Source organism: Lemur catta, chromosome 6 (assembly GCF_020740605.2).
Source record: "Lemur catta isolate mLemCat1 chromosome 6, mLemCat1.pri, whole genome shotgun sequence".
Lineage (NCBI taxonomy): Eukaryota > Metazoa > Chordata > Mammalia > Primates > Lemuridae > Lemur > Lemur catta.
In genome coordinates this window covers 69,244,920-69,267,140 of record NC_059133.1, presented here as the reverse complement: position 1 = coordinate 69,267,140, position 22,221 = coordinate 69,244,920, and the positions used below count along the sequence as shown (strand labels likewise).

Here is a 22,221-nt window from a genome sequence, read left to right as displayed (position 1 = left end):
AAATAAAATATTTCCTAATTTATTAATGAGGAAGATACACAAGCTTAAACTAATTGTGAGAAAATGTTATATGTCCAAAATGAACAATAAACTTTGGAAGTGCATGCTATACTGCATAAGACAGTGTATACACATACGTAGAACCCTAAAGTTTTCAGAATGAGAAAAAAATTACAGCATCTAATACTTATTAAATGTTTATGTGCCAGGAACTCTGTTAAGTCTTTTAGATATAGTCTTAGTAGACCTTCACAATTGCCCTGAGGTTGATCTATCATTATCTCCATTTTACATTTGGGAAAACAGTCTTTATAAAAGGGAGAGATCTAAAGGTAACACAGCTTGCCCAAGATTAGCTACTAAGTGGCAGAATCAGGACTCTAAAACACTGCATTGCTTGACCACAGAGCCTACGCTTTTTAATGACTTAGCATTCTGCCTACTCAAACTGAGACTCCACTAGAAAGCATTAAGTCATACTGATGGTAGACCAGTAGTATTACCTGTTATCTCCTATTGCATATTACACATGTAGATAGCTAACTAAAGGAAACACGTGCTCTACTGCAAAATAGCTTCAAGGAGAATGTGTGATTTGGCCCATGGAAATAGATCAAATCCTTTAACGAATGACATGTATAATAATATCAGAGAAAAGTAACCCTAGAAGGAACTGTTATGCATAAAAGTTTTCTTATTTTAAAATGATAGCATGAACCCATGTATAAATAACCATTCAAGAGTTATCAGTGATAAATACTAAAAATTAGATATTTTGCCACTCAACTAAATGTTTATTCAAATAGGAACACTGAAGGTGCATGTAACTTTTTTATTGAGGCACAACAAGGCATTGTAACTTGCCTGAACTTGAGGCAGTCAGTTTAGTAAGCTGAACGTTAATACAGTTAAGGATTAAGTGCAAACAATATACATTCACAGCTTGACTAGCAAGGCTACATCACAATTTATAAAGTGCCAGATTAGTGCTAATTGTCATTCAGCTTGAAATTTTTCACCTTGGGGAGGAAAACAAAAAAGTAAGGACCTCCTCCTTCCTCTAGGAATGAAAATATTTTCCTAAACCAATCAGTCATGAGGGCAAGGACTACTTTTCCTTTAATCCCACTAATTAGAACACCATCCTGTACGTGTCAATTCTGTACTGACTTTCAATCTTGATAAAGAAGATAGCCTGAAAATGTAGAATATTTCCAACTACTTCCATAAATTGCTCCCCTGTGCAAACGTAACCATATCTGGTCTCCCTGGAAGAGCTGAAGAATTGCGTGATTGCTAGCAGTTTCGTGGTCTGGAGCACCATCATTGGCATAGGCTGATACCAAGACTTCTTCATTCTTCATAAGGTTGACATACAGTGGCACATTCACGGCCAGCTTTAGCATGTGAAAAATGAAAACATAAGTGCCATTCACCGGGCAATTAAATCTACCAAGCTGAAGATCAAAAGTTTCTCCTAAGTTGTTCAGAAGAAGATCAAACACAATAGGTTGGTCTAAAGTTCCAGGGGCCAGATTAGAGGTTCTGGCTGCTGAGAAGGCAACTCGCATCTGCTGGGGCAGGGGATAGACGTGTACTGGCAGTATGGTGGCTGCTGGATTTGTCACTGGCACATCCACGGGGGTCATGCTACGGGAGTCTCCTTGTCCAGAGTCACCACTGTTAAAGGTTTCGTTGTCTCTTTCTGGGCTGCTCACCTGAGAAGAATCACTCCACCCTGCTGTTTTATTAGCAACAGTGAGTTTCTCATAATGAAGTAGTTAGCTTTGAACACAATATTTAACATTAGTCGGCTACTGAAACACAGATAAAGATACATTTTATAGTAAATTCCAAAACAAAAGCAATAAAGTATAGCTGGGTTATACTTTTCTAGATTTTCTGGCAATAGGCTTTTATAACACGATTCTAAAGCCAGAAGGGTCCAAGATAATCTTGTCTAATTGCCTTTTTTTTAAGATTAAGAAAACACATCCCCCCCCCCAAAAGGTTGGATAACTTATTACAACTAGTTACGGTTAGCAAAGTCTAAAACTCAAGTCTGAACATTTTTTACTTCTTTATCTTTTTCCCAGAAGTCTCACTGAGTGAAATGATCAGTGATCAATCTTCTACAAAGTAGCTAATGTAGAAGGACTCAAGAAAACTGAGATTACATAAAAGAATCAACTTTTAGAACTGCTAGTCACTAGCCATTCAAAACTATACTGATATGGTACTAAGCCCCAAGCCGAATGCTTGTTATTTCCAAGTTAATATAACATCATAAAATTTTAATGTTTTAAGTGCTATACAAAAACACTGCTCAAATATAAGGCAAAGACAATGTGAATACTGGCTATTTTCTCAAAAAAAAAAAAAAAAAAAAGATTGTTTTCCTATGACAAAATGAGTTGATCTTCTGTAATTTTTTATTTTCTCAGTTACACGCAATCTTTTAAGAGTCCCATCACATTTTAAAGTGTTATATCTTGTTTTTGTTTCAAGTCATTACATCTTAACTGTTGCTTATTTGAATATCACTGTAGTGACACTAGAGTAACTAGAAGTAACCATTATTGTAAAAAATATCATCTTGAAACATCACATGAAACTATGTGAAGTCAGCATAGAGAATATATAAGGCTAAATTATGTCAAGCAGATTTTTTTTTTAAACATACACTTTTAATCAAATTGACAATTGGTTTCCACAGCCTTTCTAATAGTCTAATATCTCCCTCAGTACTTTAGTACTACACTTAAGCAAACTTAAAACCTCAAAAAAATAAATGCTGAAAGCAATGGGCTGTGGGTAGAACTTGACAGAGGATGCAGAAAGAATTATGTTTTGGGTAAATAAACTACTCAGTTAATTACCTTACCTCTTGAATTTGCTCGCGGACCACCAGATGTCCCTCCTCGCTTATAACCCTGCTGGAAATTATCCTAAAATGAACACATAATATTTACCTTGGCACCAAAAATGCAGAACTATAATTAGTTATTATACAGGATTACTGGCTGGCAAATCTGTAAGAATACAGTCCTCTTAAGTTTTTTATCTGGCCTTCCCCAGCAACCAGAGGCTCAGATGTTTCCAAACACCAAGAAAAACAAATAAAGTGAGGGCAACAGTGGCAATATTTGCTTCAGCTGTTAATTAACCTCACCAATTAGATGATATGTTAATACATGCAAAAATAACAAAGCATTTAGAGAACACTATGTGAACGGTACAATGCTAGGTTAATGAGGGAAATTTTAAAATGTGGCATGGTCTTCTGTCCTTCCTCTCAACATAAAAGGACACAATAAAGCAAGAACACAAACTTTTTCAGTCTTGCTCTATTTATAAACCAAACTGGGAAGACTAATACAAACTATGCTGGGTTTTGTTTTTTTTTTAAAGACAGTGGAATTTATAAGCATTATATTGTATAAATGTATTCACTGCCTAGGGATGTGATCCAATAGATTAAGAAAAAAATGTTCAAGAGGCAGCACTTCAAACTGACTACCAAGTATGAAGGAAGTCATCCTCCATAGAACCCATAAAAGAATAGTTGGTGGCGTGATTAAACTACTGTATGAGATGAAAAATTTAAACAGGACAAGGTCTGCAATAAAAATAATTAAATCTCCTACTCTAGACTCCTTTGCATAGCAACCACTATTATCAATTTTTTGTTTCCTCAGGAAGAAACTGAAAGCAGCACACAAAAATACTGGGATACTCTCATTAAAAACAGATAGTTCTATCCCTTAAGTCTAATTAATCAACATCCTCCCCTTACACAGTCCCTGAGGATCATGACTAACATTTGCATGGTTGACATACACCTGGCACAGTCATGCTATGCTAAGTACTTACATGTATTAGTTCATTTAGTCCTCAGAATATCTCACAGAGAAATCCTCACTACCCCTCAGAGTTCGATGAGTAACAGAGGAGGAACTAGAGCTCAGGAAGTTTCAGTAACATACCCAAGATCAGAAGCAAGAGTGTGATGAAATCAAGGGTCAGACCCAAGGTATTTAGATTCCAAGGTGTGTTTTTCACCCCTTTTCAATACTGCCTGTGTAGACATCTATCCTATAACTATAAACTCTTCAAATATAGATAGGTATTTTATATATTACCAACAGAACTCCATATGTGACCATATACATATTCAAAGTTTGTAAAACTTCAAAGTTGAAAATGCTGATGTAGTATAAATTCATATCTGTATATGTCCAATGACAGGAAGTCACTCCAAGGTTTGTTAAAGAGGAATGTCTAACATCCTATCAGTCTTTTATCATATGTACAATAGCAAAGGAAATCTGCTGAGCTATTCAAATCAGAATAAACAAAAAAGTAAACTTATAAAAAAGGACTATGCTGTACTTGATATTTGGGCAAGCTAAGTTGAAGGCAATCTAGTAAAGTTAAGATCATGGGCTCTGAAGGTAAGAAGGTAACATTCTAATTTTAGCTCTACCATTTACTTGCTGAGTGACCTTAGATAAGTTATTTAACCTCTGAACACCACTGTCTCTTATAAGGTGGAAGAGTAAATGAGTTAATGTAAACAACAGGATTAGTAATGTTCTTAACACCTTCTGAGTTCCATGTAACTGGCAGTTGTCGTTCATCCTCCTTAGGTGATTGGAAAACCTTCCAACTCAACTCTGCATAAGACTTACAAGTAGTTCTAAAGCTAAGAGTGCACTTCTACAAAACAAATCATGACTCTGCTATAGGTTACTCACTAGCTTATCAATAACTCCACCACCACTCAACTATGACAACTATGACAAGTAGTTCTAAAGCTAAGAGTGCACTTCTACAAAACAAATTATGACTCTGCTATAGTTTAATCACTAGCTTATCAATAATTCTACCACCATTCAACTATGACAACTATTCTTACTTACCCTCTGGGAATAAGGTGTTCCAGGATACTCTCTAGCTTGGAACTGCAGCTGGCTATAATTTCCATTGGAAATTGAAGGAAGTCCTCTATAAGTATCAAAACCTAATAAACAAACAACTTACATAAAATTATGGGCAAAAGTCATACTAAATTTTAAATAGTCTAATTCTATATCACTTTAAAAGTTTAAGTGACCCAATAATGCCATCATTAGATTTATGCCTTCTTTAAGCAAACTCTACTAATGTCACTTCCACAGCAAAACATACATTTATGAAATATTGCTAACTTAGAATAAGCCCGGTTTAGAAATATACTACTGCTGGAATGCAGGTGGAGCTTGGTAAAGGGTCCTGGTAGGGCAATGAGGTACTTAAGGTCTCTGTCTAGAGTATTTTTACTAATACCAAGCAACAACTAGAATACTTGGAACCATAACTACAACTTAAGAGAACATCACTATCACAGTCTCAAACTCTATGTTCTTCTCTATGGTGTATACACAGTCTGACAGACAAGTACCTACAAGATGGGCTCTGTCTAATTATGACATACTTTTAGCAGAGGTAAATCAATTAATTGAAGACAGACATCATTCACATATGAAAACCAAAACTCATCCTTTGAAAAAGAAGGTGGTCAACCTTCCTACCTCAGTAACTCACAGGATCAATCTGCTTTCATACAGAAAGTTAATTCCTCTGTTATAGAGAATAAGTATACTAAAAAGACTCTTATCCACAAATAGGGAATTCTCTACATTATAAATGGCATGACAAAAGGAAACAAGGTAAAAATGGTTTGAGTCAAGTAAGTATATAGACAAAATAGACAAGCCAGTTCCAAAAGGACAAAATACTTAGTTCAGTATAATTAAGTTTTATTCAGAGCATACCTTTATAACCACCAGGGGACCGGTAGGAATTGGTTAGTAATCTTCCACCACGAGTACATCCTCTAACAGATCCCCGGCTATTGACAAACGGCTGTGTAGGTCTGGGAAATACATTCGTCTGTGCTGGGTAAAAGGCAAGGCCATTGCTTACTTGAATAGTTCCATCAGGATGATAATTTGCTGCTTAAGGAAATAGTTTTAGAGTCCAAGAGTTAAATGATAACAAAGGTTCAATACTCTTTATACTGAGAGGTCAATATGTATAAAAATGTTTAACACGATATTCTCCTTTTTAAAATAAACAGGATATATATGTCCATATATAATTCACATATATATAACTCACATATATAATTCATATATATAATAGAATAGCATTCAGCTTGAAAAAGGATGGAAATTTTGACAAATGCTACAATATGGATTAACCCTGAAGACATTATGCTAAGTGAAATAAGCCAGTTCCAAAAGGACAAATATTGTATGATACCGCTTATATGAGGTCCCTAGAGTAGTCAAATTCAGAGTCAGAAAGTAGAATGGTGGTTGCCAGGGGCTGGAGGGAGAAAACGGGGAATTAGTATTAAATGATTACAAAGTTTCACTGGGGAAGATGAGAAAGTTCTGGAGATAGACGGTGGTGGTAATTGCACAATAATTTGGATGTACATAATGCCACAAAACTGTACAGTTAAAAATGGTTAAATGGTAATTTTCACATTATGTATATTTTACCACAATTTTTAAAAATAGGCCAAATATTCCAGATAAGGGAGTAAAAGAATTCTAATTAATACTATAATTGAAAAGGCATATGACAAAAATATCCTTTATGTAAATCATCCGTCCTATCTTTCGACAGTACAGGTGAGAACAGAATCAAGTCATCTGTGGCTAGGTCCAGGGAGTTACATTTACCACCTCTTCATCATTTGATTAACCTCTTCATCATTTGATTAACCAAGTACCTAGAATGCTCAATTCATTTGCTCAGGCGTAAGTTTTAGAAAACTCAATCGGGGTCTGAAATATCAACACTAAAAATCTACAAGTGCTTCTTAAATTAAGGAGTATAAAGTTGTCTATTCTTTCATGATTTAGGACAGCATGAAAGATCAAATAGCCTCCCATCTCTAAGCAAACAGTACAATAACATATTAAGTTATATGTTCACATTAATATTCTATTATGTGAGGAAAGAAAAAAGGACAGATAACGGTGCTAAAAGGGTTAGCAGAATGGTTTTAAAACCTTCATACAAGCAGCTGGATAGCGCCTATATATATCAATCACTGGCTATCGTAATCAAAGCCATTAGATTTAAAAATAGAAGCCTACTTCAGGGTTAAATCAGCCATCTAAGTTCTACCTCCACAAAAGTTAAAATTAACAAGTAAACTTAACTGAAGAGAGGAAAAGGCATTAGGTGTTTCCCAACACTTGAGGACTGTGTGAAGAAATGATGGGTATTAATCAGGAAGGAACTTCTAAGTGTCACTACAGATATGCTTTCCACTCAATTGGCTGTCATGTAAGTCTTCAAAATATCATATGCAAAGATCTTACCAGTCTCTTGAGAAAGGACGGTTTGTTCTACATGGATAGCTGGCAGTTGGCACTGGGGTGGTGTTTGTGTACTTGCTGTAGTAAAACTTTGATTGTAGCCAGGTGAATAAGGGGATTCTTTTATTTCTTGTTCTTTCCGTGGAGGCAGAGGTGCATTAACATTAAATACCTTAAAAGACAAGGGTACACTGAGTGATCTGTGAAATTTCATAGAAAATGCTTAAGGGTGGTATCTAGTGAAACTATACAATATTCGAAACTTTCTATTTGGTGGGCAAAGGAACTGAATAGAGATTTCTCCAAAGAAGATAAATGGCCAAAAAGCACATAAAAACATGATCAACATCATTAGTCATAAGAGAAGGGTAAATCAAAATCACAGTGGGATAACACTTCATACCCATTAGGACAGTTATTATCAAAAAGACAGAAAATAAGTGCTGGCAAAGATGTGGAGAAATTGGAACCCTCTGCATTGTTGGTGGGAATGTAAAATGGTGCAGCCACTGTGGAAAACATATGGTGGTTCCTCAGAAAGTTAATCACAGAATTACCATATAATCCACCAATTCCACTTCTGGGTATATACTCAAAAGAAATGAAAGCAGGGACTTAAACGGGTATTTCTACATCCACGTTTACAGCAGCACTATACATAGTATCCAAAAAGTAGAAACAACCCAAGTATCCATCAACAGATGAATGGATAAATAAAACCAGGTTCATACATAAAATGGAATATTATTCAGCCATTAAAAAAATCAATTCTGATACATGCTATAACAGGGATGAACCTTGGAAACATTATGCAAAGTACAATAAGCCAGATACAAAAGAACAAATATTACATGACTCTGCTTATATGAGGTACCTAGAACAGGCAAATTCACAGAGACATAAAGTAGAACAGAGGCTACCAGGGCCGGGGGGCTAGAGGTGGAGAAACAGGGAGTTACTGTTCAGTGGGTGCAGAGTTTCTGTTTGGGATAATGAAAGCGTTCTAGAAATAGTGGTGATGGTTGTACATTATGAAAGTACTTAATGCCACTGAATTGTATACTTAATCATGGCTAAAATGGTAAATTTTGTGTTATATGTTATTTTTCCACGGTTAAAAAAAAAACTTCTATTTGATTCCTTACAGAATTTATACCCAAGAACAAAAGTTAATATTCCCGGTATTATGAGAATAATGATAATAAAAGGTATATAAAGGAAGAGAGTCCTTTTTCAAAAACTAAAAATGAATAAAAAATAAAGTACCATGTACTGAATTTTTACTGTGTAGCAGGCAATGATCTGTCCCTGACCACAGTTATAAAAGAGCTCTTCTCATACTCTCCAGCTCCCTCATCCGGCTCCATTTTTCCTCCCAGCACATAGCACCTGATGTATGTGTATGTGTCTCTCCAGCCCTCCCACCTCCATAATAAAATGCAAATTTCTTAAGCATACTTCTTTTTTTCATGGCTACAATCCCAGTAATTAAGAGCAGTGCCTGGCTTCACAACCACCTCTTTAATAAGTGAATGAGAACCAACCTGAACTGGACAGGATTCAAACAGAGAGAAAAAGCAGATAGGCGTGAACAAAAAGGTCTTGTGACAAGAATGTACAAGGCAAATTCAGGGGACTAGTCTGGCAGGTTATACCAGACTTCAAAAGGTATTGAGCACCAAGCAAAGGACTCAATTTCGTGCTGTAATAGATCATTGCTTGCTTTGAATTAGGAAAAAGAAAATGTAAAACTATTGTGGCAATACTGTGCAGGATGGACTGATGGGAAAGAGGGAAAGCAAGGGAAGTAAGATATTCTGTCTAGAAGTGAGGTATGCTAAGTGATGAGGTTAGTGAGTTCAGGTATCTGAACTCAGCAGCCTGTCTCCCTGCATTGGGCCTGCTGTCCCTTGCTGCTACACCAGCCCTGCTCCAACACCATCACTCTAAAGTACCTGGAGTGGGACATTAAGCACCATCAGGGATACATGTTGGCTCACTAAGGTTTGTTCTTTCATTCCTGAAGAACTGTTTTATACTAGTCTGTGTGTGAAGAATAAACATACAAATCTAGCTGTAATATTACCAAAAAAAAAAAAAAACACCAAAAACTTTAAACTATACTGTATAGAAAAATACGTAATTCAAAACAACACACAACAGCTGGGTATGGTGGCTCACGCCTGAATCCCAGCACTTTGAGAGGCCAAGGTGGGAGGAATCTTGAGGCCAGAAGTTTGAGATTAGCCTGGACAAAAGAGCAAGACCCCATCTCCACAAATTAAAAAAAAAAAAAATTGGCCAGGTGTGGTGATATGTGCCTATAGTCCTAGCTACTTGAGAAGCTGAGACAGGATCACTTGAGCCCAGGAGTTTGAGGTTACAGTGGGCTACTATTAGGCCACTGCACTCTAGCCCAGGAGACAGAGTAAGACCCTGTCTTGAAAAAAAAAAAAAAAAAAGCCACACAAACCAAAAACCAGAATGAGATCTAGATGAAATCAAATGAAAATTTTAACCATGATAGAACACCCAAGTATGAGTCCTCTATTTCAGGCTATTGATGTTACAGAATATCACTAGTATTGATATTAGTAATGGTTAGTAAGCTGTTGCTAGAAAATTATGTTTCATCCATACATTTTGTGTGTTTAATAGGGGTCCCTCAGCTTTGCCTCCTACTAATTTTCAAAGAAGTAATAATGCTCTGATAAAATACCCATGCTAAATTCTAGAGGTTGTGGATTTAATAATACTCCACAAAATATTTAATAATACTCCACAAAATATTTTCATTGACCAAATGTAAATTCTACCAGCCCAAACAAAAGTTTTACAAAAGATAAAATTTTCACATAGTACCCAATATTTTATGTAAGAGAAACAATGGCTTTCAACAGGAATAATGAACTATGATCATCATTCACGTTTCATACTCACTGTCTGCATGGCTTGAAAGGGCGCTGTGTTAATGGTTACTGAACTACTACTTGCTGGAGGTGACTGGAAGCCCTGGTCAGAGCCCTTTGACATGGGAGGATTTGGAGAAGCTAGTGAAGACAGTTGCTTGCTTGGGGGAATTGCTGCCTGGGGAGGAGAAATGCAGCATCAGCCAATCACCTGCCATATAACAAGCAGTTAACGTACACTAAACCCCAAACTGGCGTAAGTCAGCAAGTTCTTTAGGATGACATTTGGACACAGGAATGCAAACGAATAGCTTTTGCTTACAATTTCAAATCTCAATTGCTGAGGATGCACACAGTATTTGCTTTGCACAGCTTGCTGACTAAGTCAAAGAGTCTTACCAATAATCAGTCGAACAGATGAGGGGCTGAATTTTTTATGAGCACCTAGTCCTTTGCAAACCCTGAAATGGTATTTTCCAGTTAAGAATCTAATAGCATTCCAAATTTATACAATAGAATTGGGCTTAAGAAAAACCTTAGGTTAGTTGCTTAGTGTTAATTTTTTTCTATTTTAAAGACTTATTAGTGGATTTCTAAGTCAGCTGCCTAAAAAAGAAAACCAACTCTGATTTAAGTAATCCTTATCTAAGGAAACAAACAAGTTTTTGACATAACATTATAAATCCAAAGGTTTAAAAAGACAACAAAAACCAATCTCAATGAGATTATAAAGCAGATAGTTGTGAGTGACTTGGTAACAATTATTTCTTGTCTTAAAATGAGGAGCCAAGTAACTTAAATTTAGACTGAGTCAGCACCATAAAAACTAAAGACTATTTTTTTAATATTCTCTAATGAATATATATTCTTGTATAATAGCTATCACCCAAAATAAAATGTAATAGTTGTTAAATTACCCCCCAAAATTCATCCTACCCTATTAAATCTATCTTAAGGATTTCCTCAAACTTATCAGAAACTGTAACTTAGAATTAAAAGCACAAAGCACAAACATAATACTGTCAAAATGCTTTTGATAGTCAGCCAAAGAGATTATAACTCATTCCAACTCAGTGCTAATATTAACACTATAAAGCTATTGAGTCTTCAGTTATATGAATAAAAAATTTTTCTCCTAAGAAGTCCTTCCATGTAAATATAGTAAAGAAACTTGACCTAATCCTACCTAAAACTTCTCACTTTTTTGATATTTGATATTAAAAATTGACATATTTATTGAATCAGGTAAGGCAATATTAAATCTATTTATATACCATGATAAAGTTAGCATATAAGTTCCAAGACCACCACATCTATAGAAGCAATACATTAGTAAAGTACAACTGTTACATCATTCAACTGATCGTGCCTGTAATTTGTAAAATAAGCTGGTTCTGCTATTCTTTAAGACAGAAAAGAAATTAAGACAATTGGTCTTTTATTACCTCAGGAGTCTCTGAGGTCATAAACTCTGTTTCAGATCCGGAAGAAGCCTGATCAGTAGTAACCAAGCAAGCATTTGAGCTACAAGTAACTGGAGAAGAAGCAGCCTAGACACAGGAAGATACAAAATATTGTAAAAGGCGTATTTTGTTCACTTTGTATTTCTTGGGCCTGGGGCTTCCAAATATGCTACTCTTATTGAGCAAACACCAAGCCAAATACTTTACACATACTAATATACTTAATCCTAACAATAATCATCCGAGGTAAGTACAACTATCCTCATTTTATTGACAATCAGGCAGAGGCAAAGAAAGGTTAAATTATTTACCCAAGACCACACTAAAATTTAGTAGCAGAGCTGAAACTCAAACCCACAGAGTCTGCTACACTGCCTTTCCAGGCCTGGTCACTACAACCACACATCCAATCCCATCTTCACTTATCGAGATTGTTGGCTCTAGAATCACAGGAAGATGAACTCCAGGCACATCTAACACTGTTAGGCACAGCTCTGCCTGAGATCACAATAACTATCCTTTTACTCCAAGTGCTTTCAGTGGCTTAAAGAAGTAGGTTGGGCCAGGCATGGTGGCTCACACCTGTAATCCTACACTCTGGGAGGCCAAGGCAAGAGGACTGCTTGAGCTCAGGAGTGGGAGACCAGCCTGAGCAAGAGTGAGACCCCATCTCTACTAAAAATAGAAAAATTAGCTGAGCGTGGTGGTGCATGCCTGTAGTCCCAGCTACTCGGGAGGCTGAGGCAGGAGGACTGCTTGAGCCCTGGACGTTGAGGTTGCAGCGAGCCAATGATGATGCCACTGCACTCTACCTGGGTGACAGAACAAGACTGTGTCTCCGGAAAAAAAAAAAAAAGTAGGTTGAAGTATAAATAGGAAAAATAAGCTCTACATAAGTCAAAATGGCACTAAAATTCTAAGGGAAAAGCTGATAGTATATATAAAATAAAAATTGGGAACAAGCAAAGTAGGAATTATGGGAGTGACAACTATAATATAACCAATAAGAGAATGGCTAGGAAAGAATTCTATGGCACAACAGGTTTTAGAATATAACAGAGAGACAGCCACAAAAATCTAGCAATAGCAAGGTCTAAAATGTCAGTGAATCTACTCCTTTTAACTAAATGCTTCTATGTTGTTCTCAGAAGCCCAATAAAACAGGTGAATTGGAAAGTAATGAGTGGTAACTTGACATCAGAGAAGTTATGTTTCAGTGAGCTTGAAGGAGCCATCATGATACGCTGCTTCTTGGGAAAGAGAGTGGGGATCAAGTTTTAAAAAGATCTTAGGGGGAAAAGTTTTGAAATCCTTTAGAGCATTTTATATACCTAAATAGGAATAATTTAGATCCAACCAAAACATTCAAATTATTACGAGATTAGAGAGTTTCTAAAACTAGGCCTTTCTTCTGGCTTTCTCATTAAAATAATGAGACAATTGCCCAAGAAACGTAGGACTGGCTGTTGTGGGGACATAACTAACTATTGCTAAGGGAAGCGTCACAGATGCTAAGTTACAGTAGCTTAGGCCACTTGATAGATCATCTTTAAAGGACTTGAATTTCAGTTAAAAGGTTCACTTAACAAAAAACATAAAGACACATTCTTTACATTAGTATTTATTGAAAAGTTACAGCAGTTCTTACTTCCAAATTATTACTCTTCTAAGTAGACCACCTGGAGGTAACTTAAGTATTAGTGAGTAAACATGACGTTTGAAACCAGTGTTCCAAAAATGGATATGCATATTCACCCAGGGAGCTTAAGAACACAGATGCCTAGAAAACACCTCTGAAAGTTCTGCCCCAATAGGTCTAAGGTGAAACCTAGAAATATATATTTTATCTATATATATGTAAATACTCTGATGCAGCCATTCCACAGGCCTGCACCAGAGAACTCCTGCACTAGACCAGTGGCTTTTCAAAAAAAATTTAACTTGCCCATTGAAAGCCTTATGTAGAACCCTAAACAGCTGGAACAGATAAAATGGAACTGTGTTAGTTAAGGCAGTGAGTGGACTGGGGGAAGGTAGGGCAACCATCAATATTCCCTGCTCAATAAATACTATTTGAAAACTGAGCCACATCTCACCAAACTACATATAAACCACTGTAAACAAATGGTATTTACTCAGAAGTTTTTGGATGAAAACAACTGTTGAACTGGTCAAATTATTTAACTTACTGTTAAAATAGCCACTGTCAAGAAAATTGCCAGAAGGTTTTCAAAGGGACACTGAAAAATTTTTTGAAGGTAATGACCAGAAAAATGAGTGAACCTTGGGCTATTAATGGAAACGCAACTGGCATTTAGAGATCTCAGTGATCTAGTTCTATTGTATCTCTAAGTATATTCTGTGAAAACCATTCTCTCAGAATGTTAACTATTATGTAGGGGGGAAATTGGCTAACTATAGATTAAACAAATTAGTTTCTTTCTTCAAACCCTTTACTATGCTAGTAAGTGACTTAATGTAGCTCAACAACAAAGTAGTATTCTTAGACATGGTACCTCTGAAATCTTCAAGCTTGCTCTTTCTTTACTAAAATCAGCAAATCCCTATTATAATAGTTGTTTTCAGCATAGTCATCAGTGAATCTTTTTAGGACAAGTTGTACTCAATCTAAAAAGCGACATATCCTGACAATGCTTGTAATAATTTAGGCACATCAGAATCAGTTAAGTGTGATCACTCTTCCCAGGCGAATGCTACTCCTGCCTGAGTAGCAAAGAAAAGTAAATGAAAGATTTGGAGAAGTTACCTGTAATGGCTCTTGAAGAAAATCACTTTGACTGGACAAATTTTGTTCTGTAGATGCTGCAGAGAGTGAAATAAACAGTAAACTATTGAGGGGGGAGAACAGTTTATGCATATCAACTGGAAGGAAACTAAAGTTTACACTTTACCAAAAAAAGCATTAGCTGGAAGGTCTACGTCTCAAGGCCATCATGCACTTTCTATTATAAGTTTTAAAAAGAGGGAAACTGTAGAATATTAAAGAATTAATTAAAGAATACTAGTTCCATCTGCGACACTCAGTGATGTTTTAAGGTTAAATAGGCAAAAGCAGCCTGTCCAGACTTCCATAAGAAAATGACTTTCGAAAATAACTTGTAATAGTAATCTGAAAGATAAGATGTAAGCTACCATGAATAATTAACTAATAAACTTAAGTTTCACAAACTTCAAAGTAAATCTTAGCTGGGTCATTTGTTTAGGTTTTTTCTGACTATACATATTAATATTCTTTCACAATTACATAGTTTTCAGTTTTGTTTCTCCTTGTTAATGTCCATCACTTTTGTTAACTATGCCATCTGCTCTCCTTACTTCACCCAGGATAATCTTCTAGCTGGTATATACTGCTCACTACAGCTGGACTATGGCTTTATGTCATTCCTCGCCTGAAAGAAACTAGTGTGGAACAAAAGCCTATGCTTTGAAGCATCAGACCAAATTCAAATGTAGGCTCCATCATTATTTACTGTGTTAATCACTGTTCTACACATCACTGAGGTAATCTCACTCAGAGACAGGATTCAAAAGCCTCAACCCTAGATTTAAAATCCAAAGGGGTCAAGCAAGTTCTAGTAACAATTCACTCATAGAATGACATAATAAACTGCAAAAACATCCACTGGGCATTTCTGTTCACCCATCGAGAGACTCTCCAAAAAATGCAAACAGGTCAGTTAAGTACACTAATGTTCTAATGATAATTTACCCACATATAACTCTGATAATAGATATTACAGTTAGAATAAATTAACACACAGACATAGTTTCCCCATAGGGCATCTAGAGTAAAATCATTTGTTAAAAAAAAAAAAAAAAAAAAAAAAACTCAACAGCTCTAAAACTGTTGCAAGTTTTTAGAATGATCACTTACCTACTGGGCTACCTGGAGCAGCTGAAGGCGGCTGTGACGATGGAATTGCACTTGAAGGTTTGTCAAAATCAATAACAGACTCCTAAAGATAAGATTGTAAATAAGTTATTCATAATGTTGCCCATAGTTTACTAGCTACAGATACCTAGCTAAAGCTATAGGTATTTAGCTAATAACCATCTCAAGATGTCAAAAACTTAGTCTTCAGAAAAAAAGAAACTAAAAGTTAAAAATAAAATCTAAAGTAACTGCCAAACCTTGAGGTTGTGTCAAGTGTTAAAACTACAATAGTAATTCTAAGGCCTAACTTGGAAAAGAAACTCCTGACCTGAGGCCTTAAACATAACCGTTAATCCTAGTCTTTCTTAACTGACTCTCATTTTTATTATACTCAACCAGTAAGAGTGTGTTTTCTCTCAACCACTTACTAGGCTCATGCTGTTAAAACACTTTCACAATGAGAAAACATCCTCTTCTAACTGCCTATCTTGGTTCTCCCAGAAGTTTCCAAGATTTTGCATACTTAAGCTATACTCTTGCAGCCAGCATTTCAGTTCTTTTATCTTCAAGTAATCTGGAGGGATAGGCAATTCCTTCATTTTGCAAATAAGTAGAGGGTTGGACATTAAATAACGAGCTGGTAAGCGGTAGGACTGGGATTTAAGCCCAGGCCTAAATCCAAAGCTCAAGATGTTTTTACTGAACAAAAATTATTTAACTACTTCAGCTCTCAGTAATATCACATCGTTCTCAAATTCTGAAAGAATCTGTGCCACACAATTAAACATATTGTATCACACAATTTAACATTTAACTATTGATTTTGACTTAATACAAGTCTGCAGTCTTCTACAACTGTAATATAAACTACATAAAGGCAAGGAATGTCCATTTTCTATACTCAATGGTACCTAACAGAATACAAAGCATAGAGTAGTTGCTCACAGTCCCAGTGGAAACTATTGATGATCTATAGCAGTAATAATACTTGAGAAAGCTAAGCTTTTTACATGTTTAATTCATTTTTTTATTCACAACAAACTTAGGAAGTAGGAACTATTATCCTCATTTTTCAAATAAAGAAAATGAGGCAGAGTTAAGTAATTTAAACCCCCAGAGCTAGGAGGCAACAGAGCCAGGATTCCTATTCATCCTGGACACCAGAATTTATGCTTTTAAAAATTTCACTGTAATGCTTCAGATCGTAAGTTAGGAGCCCCATAAATATCATTCAAGATTCTTTTTTAAAATGACTCATACTTGCATAAAGTTACAAGTTCCTTGAATCTGGGTCATCAGATCCTGTAGTTTTTCTTTCCTCAATACTGGATCCTTTGGAAGGGTAGAGGAAGAACCTACAGGCTGATGCATAGGCTTAGGCACCTACAAGATAAACCCACAATGTATAAGAGTGAAATTCAAATTCAACAGCCTAACGCAGGAAACTTAGCTTATCACTACATCTTAAAGAAACCCAAACAAACAGCAATGGTCATTTATCAGATTTATCACAGATTTCCACATAAACACATTTTCTAAATAATTTAAGCAGACTTTGAACAGTTTTTCCCCCTTCACAACTTTAATGGAAATCTTTCTAAAACCCAAAACATTCTCCTTTTAAAGAGAAGACCCAGAATAACAAAACTTCCTTGTTAAGAGTGTCTTCATTACAGACATCAGTTACCACATGTCCTCTACCATAAGATGCCACCAACTATGAGACACATCAATGATTTACTTTTTTCAGGGCAAAAATTATTACTACCACATTAAATATACATCCCATTTTTAAGATATATCTGAGTTCAGAAATCAAGATGTAAAAATATATACATATACACACACACAAAATTGAGGGACTACGTTATATTTTGTTATAAAGCAAGTAAACTCTAGGGGGCCACTGCTGTTTATAAGATGGTTAGCTCTCATGCTAAACTGCTTAAAACTCTGCACATCCTGAATTAGGCCTAATTTACAGTTTACAGTTACAGCTGCCAGCACACCCGTCTCCACCAGCTCCTCTTCTCCACCTTCTAACTCACTGAGAAGTCACAGAGCTAAGCTTGTCAAAGGCACCAGATAAAATAAAAGCCAACAGAACCTAAGTGAATATATAAGGGGCTCTTTTAGGAGACAACTATGAGTGTTGGTGATTAATTTAGTGTTATCTAGTGTTTTGGCTTTGAACTCTATTTTGCCTTTTGCCTCTGACCGTACTTACTCATGTTCCAGACAGCTAAGATTGCAAGAAAGACAAATAGTGTATTATACATACAAGTGTCCTCTCAGTCACTGAAAAACCCTACAACCTCAATATATTGCTGTCTGTGCCATAAAAGCAAATTAAATATGCGTTTTGACTTGTCCAACTAAGCAACCCTGATTTTAAATCCTATTCAAACAGCATGATATCAATATTCTGGTATGCTAAAAGTACAACATTGCTATACCTCGTGGAAATTTAAACTAGGTTTTTAAAAATAGCTGTAATAAGGCATTAAATTGTTTTTTTTTTAAATATAAGTTTCTCAAAATAGTTATCACATTCCAATTACTGTAATGTGATAGCTGGTTAATAAATTAAGGCTATCAATCTTCTGTTGGGTCGGGAGGAAGCTAAAATTAATATTAGCACTTGAAAAGAAGGAGAAAGGAGAACAAAAGACAACTCTAAAATTCTCTTCCTATAAGGTATAACTGGACTGGGTTAATTTAGTTACAAAATGCAATGCTTTGCTTTCCCTAAGCAAAATGTTTACCCTATTAGAGGACCAAAGATTTATCAGAAAGCCTTTGGCTTCAGCCACAAAAAAGAATGAAATAATGTCTTTTGCCACAACTTGGATAGAACTGGAGGCCATTATTTTAAGTAATTCAGGAACAGAAAACCAAATACCACATGTTCTCACTTATAAGTGAGAGCTAAGCTATGGGTACACACAGTCATACAGAGTGGAATAATAGACACTGGAGACTCCAAAGGTGGGAGGGAGTGAGGAATTAAAAATTACCTCTTGGGTACAATGTACACTTCCAGGTGGTAGGTACACTAAAAGACCAGACCTTTTATCACTACGCAATATGTCCATGTAACAAAACTGCACTCTACCCCCTGAATGTATTGAAATAGAAAAAGAAGAAAAGAAAACCTTTGGCTAAAATGGCACAGAAGTGCAAGGAAGACCACTACACAGATATGGAGAACACTGGGAGGATAAGCTCACATTTCATGTAAATAAGGTAGTAATAAGTTTGCATTATAAATAGTGGTAAATAAGTAATTTAGGCAATACTAACATAGCAATGTACCCAAGGATTATTCATTATAAGCCTTATCTTCCTGAAATAGGTTACCATTAACAGAATGAGGCCTTTTTTTTTTAAACTAAATCTCATACTCTAAAACCTAACTACAAAATATCTAATTCCTATAGTTTCCTACCTCTGGAAAATTCTTATTTTGAAATGGAAATAAAAAACTAATTCAAATCCTTTCCCAACTACTAGAATATCTGCAACCATCCTGTACCTTCTTCATAAAAGGAAAGGCTAATCTGAGTGACTATAAATGAGTAAAAGAGAATATAGAAAAATGTAACTTCCGTCAGAAAAAGTCACTCATGGGGCAGGTAGAAGAGACCAAGTGAAATAGAGCACAACACAGCTCCCATCCTGTGACAAGCATTTACCTTACTCACTTGTTCACATTACGGTCTTGTCTGAACTAGCCACCATTTTGAGGTCATATGATGTCGTTAGAATTTTGGCATTAAAACTTAACATTTTGTAACTGTGGAAATTTCATCTCTGGTTAGGCTCAAAGACAGACTAGGTTAACTTCCAATTTTCTATGGAAAACAATATATCTACCCATTAAAGAGTTAAGTAAAATATTTTATACATTAATTTGCCATTGCTGTTTTTAAATAGAACTACAAAGTCATCAATACCACAACTCATTTACGCCTACACTGACAGAAGCAGACGGATACAGATCAACTCACATCTTTGGGTTCTGTATTAAACTTCCTGGGCAGGAGCTGATCATTTGGTACAAGGCTTGCTGTAGCCACTTCCCAGGACTTCGGAGGAATCTGTGACTGTGGTGTTAAAGAGTGTTTCTGACTCTCAACATTATTTTCCCAGGATTTTGGCATCTCTGGCTGTTTTGAATCCTGTTCTTCACACATGGGAGTAGTCCACGATTTGGTCATGTTCTGTTCACTCTGCATAGAAGGTGTCCAAGATTTTGGAGGTTGCTTCTTTGGATCCTGTTCTTTCTGCAGCTGAACTGGCCAAGGCTTTGGTGTCTCCTTCTTCGGTTCCTCCTGAATGTATCCTGCCTTGGATTTAGGAGTTTCTTGCTTCCACTGGCTAAGAGGTGGCTTGGATTTGGAGATGACCTGCTTCTTCTGCTCTTCGGGCAGAGTAGACCTGAGTTTTGAAATTTCTTGTTTCCTCTGTTCTAAGGAAACTGCAGACTTTGATACCTCCTGGTGCTTAACAGGAGACTCCCAGGACTTGAAGGATTCCTGTTTCTTCTCCTGACCATCTGGTTCAGTAAGCATATCCCAACATTTAGGGAGATTTGGTTTTCTAGCATAATCTGCTTCCCAAGATTGCTCTTCATCTTGTTTATCTGAATAATCTACTTCCGTCATATAGCGTCTGTTAAGAAACTAGACCAGAGAAATAATGTGCTTGAGTCACAAAATTCATAGAAGACTGCGAAGGGAATGGTCAACTATATTAGTATTCCTATGTCCATTGGTCTGAGCCATTGTGCTGACATGAAACTTCTGTCCTTATCCTACTTGAAAAGACTGTCTTACTTCTTTGTCCATTCCTTTTTCCTCGACTAACAGAAATACAAATTTTTATACTTCAAAGGTAGCAATTTCTATCTGACTCATCTAAGACCAGCAAGAACTGTACATCATGGTACCACATTTGCTTGATTCAGCTTTTACCAAAGTTATTCTACCTTTGCCAGCCTTAGGAGCCTGGCACCCACGTGACTCCCTCAGAAGTTAAGGCAGAGGATGGTTCAATTTTCAACTACACAAGTTACAGACCAAGTTATACTGTTTGACTTTAAGCCTTATGTTTCCTGAATCAACAGCTTTTTATTTCCCTTTTATATCAATTATACTGTGTTTTTGCATCTCCTATTCTTTTCAGCTTCTATGAATTCCAATGTCACTTCAGAAAGAAAATAACATTTTTTGCTATAATGTGGGTAAATTCTGCACAGAGCAAAATCCCACACACCTTTGAATTCAAACACAGCTAAAACTTGGGCAGTTATTGTGCCCCAGGCCAAAATCTAAGTAATTTAGGATTTAGATTAATTTCTTTAATCTTCACAACAACCTCATGAAGGTAGGCATGATCATTATCCTCATTTTACATGTGAGGATAACAGACCCAGCTGGGCTAGACATCTTGCCCACAGTCACTAAGCTAGTAAGCTGCAGAACCAGGATTTGAGCTTGGGCAGACTGGCCCAGGGCCTTGGCTTCTAACCACAAACCTATATACAAAAGTCTAAAAAATCAACATCAGCAAATTACCTTCCATTGTCTTACCTCTTGTGGCTGTATCTCTGGCTGTGCAAGTTCCATAAGAGATTCTAGAAAATAAAAGGAATTTAAATAAATACTAGGTAAAATATAAGTTTTTAGACAGATTACAATGACAATTCATTCCAGCAACATATTTCAGAAGACTCATAAGAGAAACAGAAAAAGGACAGTACAATTAAGCATATGGAAAGAGTAATTTTAACTGTTGTTCGTTTGGTCAAAAGCATGAGGGTTGAGGCTAGCTGAAGCTAGTAGCTCTCCTTACATAAGACACTTAGAAAAGTCAAGTTTCAGTTAAAAACTGATTTCTATACCTGCAGAATATCCTAAAAAAAAAAAAAACAAACCTGATTTCTGATTGAAAATAAGACTATCTCCTCTCATCCACAAACATAGCTTTTTTTCAAGTTGGAATTATAGCTCAGGTCCCATTGGGGTAAAATTAGTCATCTCAGCTTTAAACAGAGGTTTCAAGACATCTTACAAGCCAGTTTAAGGTTAGAAGGTTGGCGATTTTTTTCCTGATTTTTTTTTTTTTTTTTTTTTGTGGGGACAGAGTTGCTCTGTTGCCCCAGCTAGAGTATTGTGGCATCATCAGAGCTCACTGCAACTTCAAACCTCTGTGCTCAAGCAATCCTCCTGCCTCTGCCTCCCAAGTAGCTGGGACTACAGGTGCTGCACCACCACACCTGGCTAATTTTTTCTATTTTGGGCAAAGACAGAGTATCACTCTTGCTCAGGCTGGTCTCAAACCCCCAACCTCAAGCATCCTCCCACATTGGCCTCCCAGAGTGCTGAGATTACAGGTATGAGCCACTGCACCCAGCCCTCAATCAATATTTTAACTCTAGGTTTACATTCTCATTCTACTACAATATTGGATTCTACTATAACCTACATTTTAAACAACAATTTTAAACAGAATTATCCTACTGGTAGTTTAACAGACAGGTTCATTCAAATTCCACAAATGCCTCATTTTAA

At 36.3% G+C, this 22,221-nt stretch overlaps 1 protein-coding gene across 16 annotated transcripts in view; it reads right to left on the bottom strand.

The window, feature by feature from the left end:
- Positions 1 to 818: 818 nt before the first annotated feature.
- Positions 819 to 22,221, bottom strand: part of CAPRIN2 (caprin family member 2) — a 43,536-nt gene continuing 22,133 nt past the window's right edge. Inside the window, exons 7-18 of one of the 16 annotated variants that reach the window (XM_045554084.1) lie at positions 21,241 to 21,284; positions 19,657 to 20,331; positions 16,907 to 17,029; positions 15,647 to 15,728; positions 14,519 to 14,574; positions 11,734 to 11,838; positions 10,320 to 10,466; positions 7,383 to 7,551; positions 5,817 to 5,999; positions 4,923 to 5,023; positions 2,885 to 2,948; positions 819 to 1,785 (exon numbers count right to left, since the gene is read on the bottom strand). In XM_045554084.1, the coding sequence (XP_045410040.1) occupies positions 1,715 to 1,785; positions 2,885 to 2,948; positions 4,923 to 5,023; positions 5,817 to 5,999; positions 7,383 to 7,551; positions 10,320 to 10,466; positions 11,734 to 11,838; positions 14,519 to 14,574; positions 15,647 to 15,728; positions 16,907 to 17,029; positions 19,657 to 20,331; positions 21,241 to 21,284 (1,820 nt within the window). In that variant the 3' untranslated portion in view covers positions 819 to 1,714. Of the gene's footprint in view, positions 1,786 to 2,879; positions 2,949 to 4,922; positions 5,024 to 5,816; positions 6,000 to 7,382; positions 7,552 to 10,319; positions 10,467 to 11,733; positions 11,839 to 14,518; positions 14,575 to 15,646; positions 15,729 to 16,906; positions 17,030 to 19,656; positions 20,332 to 21,240; positions 21,285 to 22,221 lie in introns of all 16 variants that reach the window. The other 15 variants (XM_045554074.1, XM_045554085.1, XM_045554075.1 and 12 more) reach the window with 15 other exon arrangements.